Here is a 12,996-nt window from a genome sequence, read left to right on the forward strand (position 1 = left end):
GTGAGCTCGCTTGCTACACTTGACGACTAAAGATGACTTAGCACAAAAATTCTTTATTGTCATGAACAGGACTATAGTGACGGCAAATGGCAGGCATGCCAGCGCTTGGGGGCGGGGCTAGATAGCTTGTCTGTCCTTGTTCCTTGATGTGCTTCTTACTTCTGCCACAACGTCACGGAAACGCAACACTTGACGGTTCAAGTAAAAAAGCTGCTTTTTTGCTGGATGTATATGAAGACAGCAAATTCTTCCATAGAACCCAATGAATGCACTTTTTTTTGAAGACAGAAGTACAGCAAATGTCTGTCTGTTTTAAGCTCAGATCTCGATGGAACCGCACAAAGGAGCTCAAATGCCTTCATTCACTATGACGAACGAGACCTAAAACGTTCATTGGAACGCGTGTTTGCTTTCGTGCTCTTGTTTTTCTTTTTTTAAATACATTTCTTATGTACAACAAAATAATAAGCGCAGTAGGGAGGCTTCAAGTGTGTCAGTAACCAAAGGCAGCGCGGCGGCTTTCAAGTCCCCGAGGTCCAGTTTTTGGCGACATGTGGAATGACGTTTGACTCTTTTTTTGAAATAAAGTGGGTTTCTGGTGTAGAACTTTGGTACTGCGTTTTGCCGCATTGGAGTCCTGCGCAAAAAAGTAAAAAAACAAAACAACAAACAAACCCAGCAGCAGCAGCAGCAGCAGCAGCAGCAGCAGCAGCAGCAGCAGCAGCAGCAGCAGCAGCAGCAGCAACACCACCACCACCACCACCACCACAAAACCATGTTCATTTTTCGATGAGGCCACCGTCTTTGAGCTTGAAGTAGAAGAACTTTTCGAGCGTGTTGGCCGACTTGCAATACTCGCTGTCGGGCGGGTTGTACTCGCGGCAGTTGGTGATGATGCGCTGCAGGTCGGCGATGAACAGCTTCTTGGTCACGTAGTAGCGATTCTTCAGGCGCTCCGTCATGGTCTTCAGGTCTGCGCAGATCATAGAAAAAGCAAAGAAAGAAAGAAGGAATGTAAGTGAGTAATGGCTTTCAAATAAGCTCGGGTGATAGATACTATTTGGAAAGATGACACGGAACGAGCGGCGGCATACCGATGGGAAAGCGGATGATCTCGTAGTAATCGGGCGCTTCCGACTTCTTGACGGGTTCCATGAAGGGCCAAGCGTCAGGGTGAGTCTAAAAATGTCACAAATGTTTGCGTGCAGCCAAAAGCGGTGAAAGCCGGCTACTCCAAGTATGCGCTTAGGGTAGCTACCTTTATTTGGGCCAGTAGGTTCTTGAGCATATTGTACAATACATCGGGGTCCTTCACTTCTTTCCTATTCAACAAAAGCAAGTCATCAAATGTGGATCAAGGAAATCAAGGATTTCCATTTCCTATTTGACTGCAATGTCCATTTTGCACGACCAAAGGCTGAGTTTGTTGGCACAAAGTCCAATTGCGTTCCATATTACAGATCGGAAAGGCATGCGCTCCACTCATTGCCACTTACACTTTCTCCTTGATGCTTGGCTTCCAGCCTGTTTCTCCTTGGGGACAATAAAGAAAACAACTTGAGCACACTTTGGCTAATATTGCGGCGCTGCCGAGACGCCGGCCGGCCGGCGACGCTCACGTATGCCGGGAATGCTCTCCACGGGGATCTGTCGCACGCCCTCCTTGAAGCAGGTGAGGCCCGGGTAGACCTTCCTGATCTGACTCTGCTTCCTCTCGATCAGCTTCTTGATGATCTGACGGGGAGGGGAGGCAGTTGGAGGGGCGACGCTACGTAACCGTTAGCGACTGCGCGTGCGCGTCCAATGAGACGGCTAACCTCTTTCTGCCTCTTGATGATGTGCGACAGCTCCGTGTAGGGGATCCTGGGGTTCAGCTCACACTCCATCAGCGTGGCTCCCTCGTAATCTTTAATGTAGCCCAGGTAGCGGCTCTTGGGCACTTTGATGTCTTTGGAAAATCCCTGCCAGAACCAGGTCCGATTCGATGGAAAGGAACCAAAACAAAAAAGTCGAGCAGAGAAAGCGAGAGCGAGAGCTCACCTGCTTTTTGAAGTAGCCAATTGCGTACTCGTCGGCGTAGGTGAGGAAGTAGAGGATGTTGTGCTTGATGTGGTACTCCTTCAGGTGGTTCATCAAGTGTGTGCCGTAGCCCTGACCGAGGGAGAGCACATTTGAGTTGGAGTCTTGTTCAGATAAAGCCGCCGGCCTCGCGTACCTTCACTTGCTCGTTGGAGGTGACGGCGCAGAAGACGATCTCTGTGAAGCCCTGGGTGGGAAACATCCTAAAACAGATGCCCCCGATGACGCGGCCGTCTTTGATCAGGGCTAAAGTCTTGTGCTTCCTTTTGGTTGAAACAAAGAAAAACAAAGGAAAACTTGCGAGGCGCGCTCGCCAGTGGCGGACCGGACCAGCCCAGACTAGCCCAGCCCAGCCCAGACTAGCCCAGCCCAGCCCAGACTAGCCCAGCCCAGACTAGCCCAGCCCAGACTAGCCCAGCCCAGCCCAGCCCAGCCCAGCCCAGCCCAGAGGAGGGATCTTACGGGTCAAAGACGAGGCGCGTGATGTACTCTTTGGGCATGCGAGGTAACTGGTGCGAGAAGACATTCTGCAGGCCCACCAGCCACATCAGGATCTTCTTGTTGGACTTTTGGGACAGCGAGTTGCCGATCACGTGGAACTCGATGATGCCGCGACGCTCCTCCAGACGGGCTGTCTCGTCACGGGCCGCGTTGGGCGTCAGCAGGTTGGTCTGCAAATGGAAACGTGTCCCGTGGCTTCTGTTCCGACACTAGCCGTGATCAAATGGAAATATCACCACCTCGGGGCCCAACATGGCGGCGGGGTCGGTGATGGTCATCATGACCTCGTTGACCAGCTCCATTGGAATGTCGCCCATCACCCGGATGCGCTTTGCGTCCTCCAGCGTCAGCGCCTCGGGGAGTTTACGCTTCTCGCCTGAAAAGAGGAAGAGCGGGTCATTGCGAGGATTTTGGGCAGCACCCCGCGCAAATCCGAGACGCTAACCTGGAATGAGCTCGGAACCCGACGCATCCAGAGACGAACCGGCGGCGCTCAGAGCCTTGGAGAGGGCGGACGAGCAGGACGCCGCCGCCGGGCTGATCACTGCACAACCACGCTCGCATTTTTAGATATTATGCTATGGATTCATCTTTAATGTTTTAATGACACACGTGAGAAGTAAAAATGGAAAATGTCGTCCGTCCGTCCGTCCGTCGGCCCTCCCTCCCTCCCTCCCTCCCTCCCTCCCTCCCTCCCTCCCTCCCTCCCTCCCTCCCTCTCACCCGTCTGATGTCCCAGCTGCGTCCCGTCGGCGGCAGGCACGGTGAAGTCGGCCTCCCAGATGGGAGAGTTTTCCCCGTAGATTTCCTCCTCCAGCATAGAGAGAAACCTGTCCGCAACGGATGCAATCCCTTTAGCAAAGTGTGCAAACTAGTTCCGGAGGCCGATATCTTCAGGTTGAAGGAGAAGATTGGCCGAGTAATCAGCATTGCCACAAATGGAGCCACGGTCAGTCCGCTTGAAGTGAATCGATCCGTTTGACGCACGCTTGAACTTGGACGACTCGTTTTACGGTCAGCCCTAAAAGTGGCAATCGTCGGTCGGTCGGGCGAGGCTTACTTGGGAAAGTGCGTCAAGATGAGCGTGCGCTTCTCAGGCAGCAGCTTGTCCTTTTCCACGCGGAACTTCTCCAGGAGCTGGCGGCGCGTGACGGTGAAGATGGACTTGAGCAGGCTGCGCCCGAAGACGTGCGTGGTCTCGTAGCGCGGCAGGCTGTCGTTGCTCTGCGGCACGTGGCAGTAGCACAGCCAGCGCGTGTAGTCCACCTTGTAGGCCGTGCCGTCGTCCTTTTGCGTGCGCTGCCGGTACTGCGTGGGCGTCTCCAGCTTCCAGTAGTTGAGGCACAGCAGGAACATCTTGGACAGCTCGAACATGGTCTGGCGCTCCTTGGGCGCCAGGTGGCTGAATTTGTACTGCACAAAGTTCAACACGCCCTTCGGAGAGGACGATGGCAAAAATGTCTGTCATTTTCGCTTTTTGTTTTGAATATGACATGACATTGGCCATTCACCTGCTCGATGTTGGGTTTTTCAAAGGGCGGACTGCCCAGTGATCCTTCCACCACTGGCTGGCTCATCTGCAGGATGGATTTCCTCAGCAGCTACCAACGAGAGACCGTGTTATGACACACTTTGTGTGGACATGGCTTGAATGCGTGCGTGCGTGCGTGCGTGCCTGCCTGCGCTCACCTTGAACAGGTAGAAGTAGACCTGCTTGGTGTCCGTGTCCTCCTCCTTGTGCACGGACATAAAGAGGTTCTCCACATCCACCACCATTCCGAGCAGCCTGTTGATCTCGTCCTCGGACACGTTCTCCAGGTGAGACACGTGATCGGCTGCAAGACGCAAATGAACCTTGATGTAGTCATCTCGAAGCCGAGAATGCCGAGTCCGATCTTTTTGAAATGTTCACTTTTTGTTTGTCTTTGCCTTATCAGTGAGGCCGCTACAAAATGATGCTACACTTGAACATTTCGTTTCACGTATCATTCGGACAGACAAGATAGGAGGCCGCTTGGTTGGTGAACTTCACTTGTTGCCAAGTGGTGATTTTGCAACGCTGCTCCGATGACAATTGGCAAGGCAATGTCTATAAACGCTGTCAAACCTAAACTCTGAAATTGTGATGGGCTCAAGTTTGTTCGAGTGACACCTGAAAGACAGTTGAAGTTGATAATGACTTTTGGGACACCCCACCCCACCCCACCCCTTCCGTCCGTCCGTCCATCCGTATTGGGTGAGTCGGTAGGTACCGACCCAGGGCATGTCCACAACTGCGGCACGGCTCGCTCAGGCTGGCGGCATGTTGCTGCAGGTCGACACGGGGTGCCGTGGGAGGTTTCGGGTTCTTCCATCCGTTGCATTTGCATGTGTCACTGGCCTGAACACGAACACACATAGCAGAGAATAGAAAGAACGCCATGTGGATGGAATACGTACATCGATCGACTTTGTTGTGGTTCGGTGCCTTGAAGCGAACCTTCATTAGGCAGCTAAGTAGCGAGCGACGCGGGAAAGTTAACATTAGCTCTTGTAGCTATCTAGGTGTTTATGACCTCGCCCAAATAGAATAAATGCAGTCATTCCAGCGGAGTGCTTTGTTTTGAACTTTAGCCAGCCATGCTAATTGGCGAGCTAACTACCTTGCAGGCGGAGAAAACCCCAAGTTTCTCGAGTTTCTTCGCCCGTGGAAAGGCTCGAACTTGGGCTTTCTTCTGGCTGGCGCGTTGCTGCTGGCTCAGCCCAGGCCTGGCCGGGTCGCTGTTCCCTGAACCGGAGCCAGTCGCGACGGCGGCGGCGGCAGCGCCAGACCCAGTCGAGCCTGCAGCCGACTGGGCCTGGAGAAGCCGGGGTTGCAGGCCCTGCACCGCCGGGTCCGACATTTCAAACGCTTTCCTCTTCTACTTCTTCGCTTTCCGGTGAGCTCATGTGCTGCGTTTGGGGACGGTAGGAACATTGACAAACAGCTGGCTGAGAAAAGGACGGAACATTATTCCTATTGACTACTGTTCACTGTGATTCTCCCCTCTCTTAAAAGAAAAGAACAAACAAGACTAATAACTAAACCCGATGTCACTGATGTATACTCGAATTCCTTCAACGGTGACCAATAAGCGCGTCCGTGGAAAAATGCAATATTATTGACGTACTCAAGTTCGAGAGATTTGCAATGAGACGTCAGAGTACAAAATGTCATTTAGCACAATCCGCTAGGTTTTCAGGTACCCTGAAGGCAACGTGTCGTTTTTTTGTTTCGTTCATTCTCCCGCTAATAAACGTTTAACATTGGAAGTTAGTCCTCTTAATTCGTTAATAAAAATGCAGATTCATCTTTCATTTCAAAATAAAAATAGGTGTCACAAGACTGGATGGGATCATGTTTGCTTATCGGGAATTAGAGACTGGGGAAAAACATATAACTTGTCCAGGTTTATTGGTAAAATTACATGTTTGTTTGTTTGTTTGTTTTTTTCCCACCCACCTTGTCACTCTTCTACGCATAATACAAATGAAGAAAATTGCCAGGGCAAGCAACTCGATTCACAAAGATGATGAGACAGGAAAACCCAGAGTCGAGGAGCATCTTGATTCACAAAGATGTTGAGACAGAACCAGTGCATTTAATACCATAGATTTAGCAAACAAAATTAAGACATGGAACAAAAATCAAAAAGAAATAATGCTGAGAAACATGGGGAAGCTGATTGCTTCTGATTGGTTATAAACTCCACAAATTAGTTGTTACTGAGGTTTAATGTTCAACCTACGCATGGGTGATGTTAATGACATTACTATTTTTATGCTTGGGTCATCTAAAAAGAAATCAGAATGACATCACATTTGTTATTATGAGGACGATATTGCGGCGACACAGTTCTACCGAGAAGGAAGTCTGCTTGCTCTCCATCTTTTCCTGTTGCATTATTTTTCCACACAAATACAGAACCAAAATTAAGTGAGCTTTCGTGATTTTTTTTTTATTTTTTTTTTTTTTTTAATAATACCACGACTGGGATGTTTGTTCCCCTACGAGTCCACCATCAAAAGTTTGGGAGGGGTTGGGGGTCGGGGTCTTTAAAAGGTGATTGGTCGCCAGGCCGATGATGTCGTCGGCCAAAGAGTTTGTAATTTCCACCGTGTTTTGGTCCCAACGCCGTGACATTGTTTGACAGCTGGCTAATCATATCCGGTCCGGTCCGCTCCATCCGAGTGGGTTAAGTGGCTGGGATCAGCTGGAGTAGTGGAGGACAGGACGCCACGCCACGCCACGCCACGCCATGCCCCGCCCCGCCCCGTGAGGGTTAGTTGCCACCGCCGCCCCCACAACACTGGCCGCCGCCGCGACCTTGGGGTGGCGCCTCTTGCAGGTCCACACCGCCTCGGGCCCGGCCGCCACCGCCCGCCCCGCCCTGCGGCTCGTTCTTGGGGAGCTTCTTGGCTGTTAGGAATCAGTGGAGATGTTTTGTTCAAACATTTTTCACCCACACGTCGTCGTCGGCGGCACGGTGGGTAATCAACGAGAGTCAAGAAAGCCAATCAAAATCGGTTTTTCTTGTTTTCCAAAATGGTGACAAAAAAGTCATTCTAGTGACAGAAAACCCTTGCATTCTTGCCGGCCAATAAAAAGCCATTGTTTCCAAATGTTGGACGTTTTTCTACTGATACAAATAGAAAACATAAATTCCATATGTGAAATCATTTCCACCTTACTCAGGCAACTTTTCCCAAATCATACTTATATTACAGATGCAACAACGCTTACCTATTGCCATAAAAATCTCGTTCACATTCATGGCGGTCTTAGCTGACGTCTCCATGAAGAGCAAACTGTTGTCATCTGCGTACGCTTGGGCCTCCTGAAGACAATGCATGTGAGCAATTACACCAAAAAGCAATCATCAAACCAAAAACAAACGCGTCCGTTTCCAATCTTGACCTGGAAATCGACAGCTCTCTTGTTGGGCAAGTCGGCTTTATTCCCCGCCAGAGCGATAACAATGTTGGGGCTGGCCTGTCGCTGCAGCTCTTTCACCCAGTTCTTGGCACGTGTGAAAGTGTCCTTTAGAAAAGGAGAAGAAAGTTGCCAAAACGTACATGCATAGTTATACATAGTTATAGTTTCTCGCGCACGCACGAACACGCGCACGCGTCTACATATCTACTACAAATGATCAAGTGAGAGCACAAAGGTCTGTAGGAATAAAAGTAATCATCAACCCAAATGGGAGGACAAGGGTCAGCAAACCAACAGCTCGAGCCAGACGAGCGTCTGAGCTTATGGCTTACCGTGTTGGTGATGTCATACACAACAATGGCCGCCTGGGCGCCTCTGTAATACATGGGCGCCAAGCTGTGGTAGCGCTCCTGGCCCGCAGTGTCCCAGATCTCAAACTTGACCGTTGTGTCATCCAAGCATACCGTCTGCGTCAGGAAGGCCGCTACGGCGGAAGAGAAAAGACGGCCGTTACTGGACTTTTTGACACACATTTATTTCACATTCCAAAACGGTAAAAATACAAAACATTTGTTGATCGGAAATATATTGTCCTGAAAACTTTGTTCTGGTGACAGGCATAACCGTGATAAGAGTTCACAGGGCGGGTGGGGGCTGCTGACTCAGGTCCTCGTCACATGACAGAGGAACCCGAGCTCTCACTTCCACGGTGCAGACTTTAGGAAAAAAAAAAAGTCATCTTTGACCAGCACGCCCGCTGACTTAGGTGAAGATTGAACCCACCTCCGATCGTGCTCTCTTGATACTCGTGGAATTGGCCTTTGACAAAGCGTAGCACCAGGCTGGACTTGCCCACCGCCGACTCGCCCAGCAGCACCAGCTTGAACTGGCAGATTTTGTTGCTGGGCGCCGCGGCGCCGTTGGTCCGCGCGGGTCCGCCTCGTCCGGCCATGAGTGGGACTTGATTCGGGGTGGGGGAAGGTCGACGCTGGCGGGCGGGCGGGCGGACGGGGTGGCCGGGTTCAGTTAGGGCAGGAGCCGAAAGGAGGAAACCAAGCCAGGGCAACTGAAAAACACAGGTGGTTCCACTTCAAAAGGAGTTAACTTGACGTTGCGATGATCAGCTGTTCAGCTCCACCACTGTCAGCGTCTGGCTGTGGCCTACTGTTAACAGCGCTGTCATGTTGGATTTGTGCACATGCAGAAGTGCATCGGCGTGTCAGAATCTTAACAACAGTTTAGATCTGCTCTGTAGGCATATTTTAGAGTGCCGTGATGTAATATCTGAAAGCAAGTTAGGTTTTAGCTTGCATTCGCTCTGATGCTAACAGCACTGCGCTCTACGTATGACTTAGCTTATTATTATCGATGCATTCGGACTGTGTCAGGCATTTTTAAACGTTCAAAGTTACACAGACTAAATATTGCAACGTGCTCATTAAAAAAACAACAACAAACAAACAAACACATTTTGCGAACGATACAAAAGGAGGAGCTGGACTTAACCCACCACTTCCTCATCCTGACACCAGCAGCTTGTGAGTTTTGTGCCGTTCTGTGTTGTAACACCTACCACTCGGTGGTACAATTCAAAAAGCTAGACTTGCACTAAAACGTTGCGAAACGTGGAGGCGCTCTGCAACAGGACAGGAAACGAGGGAAGCGGAAAGCAAGTGAGCAGAAAAGCGTTTGACCGCTGAGCACGGTAAAAAGTAGGGATCAACCTCGGCCGGGTCACATGGCTCCAGCGGGGAGGCGTCGAAACATGACGAAAGGTGAAGTTAAAACATCACGGCTGATGCAATCAACTCCAAGTGCCGCTGACGGCCGGCTTAATCTTCAACATGTGATGGCAGATCACGACTCCCTCCATAAAATATTCAACAGCAGCCAATGGGGAGACTCAAGCGCACACACTGCTTGCCTTTTGGAACATTTGTAGGTTTCATGATGGATGTGTAGGACACTGAAACCACGTGACCGTCAGCCAGACCAACGGACTGACGTTTGAAATAATGCACCTCGATTGTCCCTCAGGTCAAATTATTTTCAAGGTTACCATCAGCTCAGTCAAAGTCTGTTTTATTGGAGAAGAAAAAAAAATCATTTGAACCACAATTCAAAAGCAATGCCCGATTCTCATCAAATGTTCATTTACTTCTCTGGCCTCTGTGGGTTTTTCTTGCATTAAAAATGTTGGCCCCGTGTGTCAAGCGCCCGTTGTTTTTCTTGGTTTGCCCCCCTGGGATTTACAGAGCTGCTCACGTCGACGGATGCTTTTTTGGTTGTTGTTGCTTGCATCCTTAATGGACCTCCACTGGGAAGTGGGTCAAAGAGGGAGAGAGAGAGTGCGCAAAGAGGCAAAAGAAAAGGCAGGAAGGAGGAGCTGTCAAGAGGAGGGGGCTATGATATATTCATGACGACCTCCTGTACGTGATGCCGAGCCGAGAACAGAACTAACGGGTGCAAATATGGACAGGCAGGCTCACGATTGGCCTAAAAGGAGATGAGGATAGTATGGGACTGGCTCTTTCTTGAAATGAAACCTTTATTTACACGGCGGATAAAACGTGCAAGATGAAGCTATCAATCAGGCTACTGTCAGCTCCAGTCAGTCTCCTGAAGCAAATGCTAGCTCGGTAGCATCATCAGCTGAGCATAACGGCGAGATATCGGAAGGGAGGAAGGGAGGAAGGAAGGGAGGGAGGAAGGAAGGAAGGAAGGAAGCTCCCTCCCTCCCCCAGAAAAATAACTTCACATTCCGCTTACGTTAGCAGCCTAACATCAAAGTAACCAAAACGCCGTTTCACGATAATACAAATCGGCGTTACCTCTTGTTTGTAACTGCGGCCGACAATTGTGTCATGATATGAAGTCGTGTCATGTTTTTTTTTTTTTTTCTACCCTGGACGTTCGGTTCGGTCTCGGCTACCTAGCGAAGCAGCATCTCCACTTTGACTGAGATCGCTTTTGGAACATGAGCAACGTTTAGCTCATTTTCATTCATAATTAAACGACTAGTGTTACGATCGACCCACTGGTTCGTTAGGTATTTCAATAGATTTGACTTACATCACTCTTTCTTCCTTGGCTGCTCTCATCGGCCGTCTTCTCCTTCGTCTTCTTTTTGGGCTCTGCGGCCTTTCCTTCCGGGAACCGCCCACTTTGACGTCCTTGTCCGCCTGACCAATGACAGCCGTACGCAACAAGTATCGCGAGACTTTGATATGTAGGCCAAATACGTGTTTGTTTTTTGTTGTTGATACGTTTGGAATCTTTTATTTACAACAAATCCATTCATAGTTGAACGAAAAAAGGGAGGACTTCAATGCAATGGTATCGTCGTGACATTGAAAACAAACAAATTGTCCGGTAAAAATATTCTTAAAATAAGAACAAAACATACATTTGAAATCCAACAAATACGCCAGTGCATTTTCCAGCAAAAAATATCCTTATAACAAGCAAAATGTATGAGACAAAACGAAAAAGTAACAATGGTGTATGTATAACATATTCAGTCTCAACAGTATCAGTGGCTTGTCTTTGTGGAAAATAAAGAATGCGCGCAGAGTCAAAGTGTGTTTTGCCATTTTTGAAGGACTACAGCGCATCTTGCAGTTCACTAACAAGAAGTCGAAGTAAAATTCACAAGTTCAAACCGTTTGCTGTATCCCAACAACTGCGGGGTCACTACCGAGCTCGCCACGCTTGGCGAGTGGCTCCGTCGCTGCGCTTGAACACCTGAGATCCAGGGTTCGATTCCCCACCCTTGCTGCTTGCGCCCCATACTGCTTGCGCCGCCTGCGCTCCATGCCGCCTGCGCTCCCTGCCCCCCCGTGCTGCCTGCACCCACTACCCCCCCCACGCTACCTGCGCCACCTGCTGTCTACACCGCGCTGCGAAGCACACACTAATGCTCAGACGAATAGAGACAATGCTCTCTCCCTGGAGCGAATGAATTATCAGAAACTTCTTTTTAGACTTTATCAAGTTTTTTTTAAATACGTTTTGTAATTTTATATTCTAGGCTGTTCTAAAACACTTGATACACATTAGAGGAGGTGTAAAAAAAAAAATTCCCTCATTCATTTCATATGGTGTATCGGCACAAAGGTTTGCAGTGCTGAGGACATGAGGAGACCTAGAAAGAAGCATTGCTGATGTATCAATGCCCGAGCGATTAGGCACAAGGACGGGCAACCCCCAGCCTCGGGTTCGGATACGGCATTGCTCAAATTAGCAAATCTTAGCAATCTACAGAAGACTTTCTGCATCACGTGAACATTTTTTAGCATGTGGTTTGGAAGTTTATTGTGCAAATGAATATGATTGCTTTGTACATTCTAGAGACATGCACACCGGCGAGATAGCGGCAGTACCTATGACTATTTGTTAGGTTGCTTTGGGCAAAACAAACCGCAAAAGACGGGTCACATTGACCCAGCTGTCTAATTAGGGCGCCTATCATTTGTAATGTAGTTGTTTCAAGTTAAAACTTATTGCATACAGTTCAATGGAGCGTCAGACAGGTTGAGGCAAATATTGTTTATTAGGTTGCTTTGGGCAAAACAACGAAAGATGCATCGCATTGACCCAGCATCAGACAGGCTGAGGCAAATATGCTGCCACTCGGTGGTAGCATTTGGAATTCATCTAGCCTGTCTGATATGGTCAATTTCATGAGGATGCCAGTATTAAGACAACCACTCTGGCCTTTACTTTGAACTGGGTGGTACCACCCAGTACATGTACCGAGGCTGGCCGTGAAGTAAAGCAACTGTGCTTTGAATTGAAAGCCAAGGGCCTAAAAGTTACACGCTAGGTTTATAAATTCAATTGACCTTAGCAACAACCTGGACTGTACAGCAACAGCCTTCTTTGTAGTCAGACAGCCAATGAAGACGTCAAGCCCTGCAACAAAACATGCAATAAGTTTCACATTCAAGAGATGCAGCTTCAATTGAGGCTCATCGCGAATGATGACCAAAGTTGACTTTATTTACAGGACCACCAACAGGAAGAACACACCGTTTGCTTGATTCACAAGAATGCCCACATGATGCATGACGATTCAAAGCAAACCAAAAAATGGCTCGGACTAGATTAAAATAACTGCTTTGACTCGTACAGAAAACTGCACCAACATTCTGAAAGATTCTGTGGCCATTTTAAAGCAGAGTTGCCAAAGACACAACGGACACCGTCTGTACGCTTACGCTTGGCATTTGCATCTATATGTGTCAGGCTACTTGGCTTTTGTCAACCATTTAGAATGCATGCAGCTTTTCTTTGTGTAGTTAAAAAAAAATAAAAAGCCTGACACTGCATATTTAACAAGACAATTTGGTTTGAGACTAACTTTACAATTGCCTTATCATTGAGAAGGTCTCAAATGATTCCAATTTGTATGCACAATAGACTGCACGTGCCAATGTTCAACATGGACCACTTGAATTCAG

At 48.9% G+C, this 12,996-nt stretch overlaps 2 protein-coding genes across 3 annotated transcripts; both read right to left on the bottom strand.

Moving 5' to 3' along the window:
- Positions 1–33: 33 nt before the first annotated feature.
- On the bottom strand, positions 34–5,618 carry kat2a (K(lysine) acetyltransferase 2A). Its single transcript, XM_049744452.2, has 17 exons — positions 5,223–5,618; positions 4,837–4,960; positions 4,270–4,415; positions 4,092–4,181; positions 3,641–4,014; positions 3,304–3,410; positions 3,026–3,124; positions 2,820–2,956; positions 2,542–2,750; positions 2,216–2,342; positions 2,041–2,151; positions 1,818–1,961; positions 1,620–1,734; positions 1,497–1,533; positions 1,259–1,322; positions 1,095–1,179; positions 34–973 (listed from the first exon to the last, which is right to left on the bottom strand). The coding sequence occupies exons 1-17, from the start codon at positions 5,460–5,462 to the stop codon at positions 780–782; spliced, it is 2,403 nt and encodes an 800-aa protein (XP_049600409.1). The 5' UTR covers positions 5,463–5,618; the 3' UTR covers positions 34–779.
- Positions 5,619–5,996: 378 nt separating this feature from the next.
- rab5c (RAB5C, member RAS oncogene family) lies at positions 5,997–10,734 on the bottom strand. 2 transcript variants are annotated; one of them, XM_049744479.2, is made up of 6 exons: positions 10,607–10,734; positions 8,318–8,600; positions 7,867–8,018; positions 7,517–7,639; positions 7,343–7,436; positions 5,997–7,018 (listed from the first exon to the last, which is right to left on the bottom strand). In XM_049744479.2, the coding sequence occupies exons 2-6, from the start codon at positions 8,484–8,486 to the stop codon at positions 6,882–6,884; spliced, it is 675 nt and encodes a 224-aa protein (XP_049600436.1). In that variant the 5' UTR covers positions 8,487–8,600; positions 10,607–10,734; the 3' UTR covers positions 5,997–6,881. The 2 variants fall into 2 exon arrangements, with proteins under 2 accessions (XP_049600436.1, XP_049600437.1); XM_049744480.2 differs by lacking the exon at positions 10,607–10,734 and adding an exon at positions 9,045–9,199.
- Between the last annotated feature and the right edge of the window lie 2,262 nt (positions 10,735–12,996).

This window comes from Syngnathus scovelli, chromosome 16 (assembly GCF_024217435.2).
Source record: "Syngnathus scovelli strain Florida chromosome 16, RoL_Ssco_1.2, whole genome shotgun sequence".
NCBI classification, from domain to species: Eukaryota; Metazoa; Chordata; class Actinopteri; order Syngnathiformes; family Syngnathidae; genus Syngnathus; species Syngnathus scovelli.

What these genes read in the sequence shown, in the direction of transcription:
- rab5c (XM_049744479.2), bottom strand. Translation starts at nt 8,486, where the DNA reads ATGGCCGGACGAGGCGGACCCGCGCGGACCAACGGCGCCGCGGCGCCC. An exon ending in TGTATGACATCACCAACACG is followed by an intron (nt 7,640 to 7,866) that starts GTAAGCCATAAG and finishes CCTTTTCTAAAG; the next exon opens with GACACTTTCACACGTGCCAA. An exon ending in CGAGATTTTTATGGCAATAG is followed by an intron (nt 7,019 to 7,342) that starts GTAAGCGTTGTT and finishes GATTCCTAACAG; the next exon opens with CCAAGAAGCTCCCCAAGAAC.
- kat2a (XM_049744452.2), bottom strand. Translation starts at nt 5,462, where the DNA reads ATGTCGGACCCGGCGGTGCAGGGCCTGCAACCCCGGCTTCTCCAGGCC. An exon ending in GCAGCTGGGACATCAGACGG is followed by an intron (nt 3,125 to 3,303) that starts GTGAGAGGGAGG and finishes GTGGTTGTGCAG; the next exon opens with TGATCAGCCCGGCGGCGGCG. An exon ending in ACGCGCCTCGTCTTTGACCC is followed by an intron (nt 2,343 to 2,541) that starts GTAAGATCCCTC and finishes TTCAACCAAAAG; the next exon opens with GAAGCACAAGACTTTAGCCC.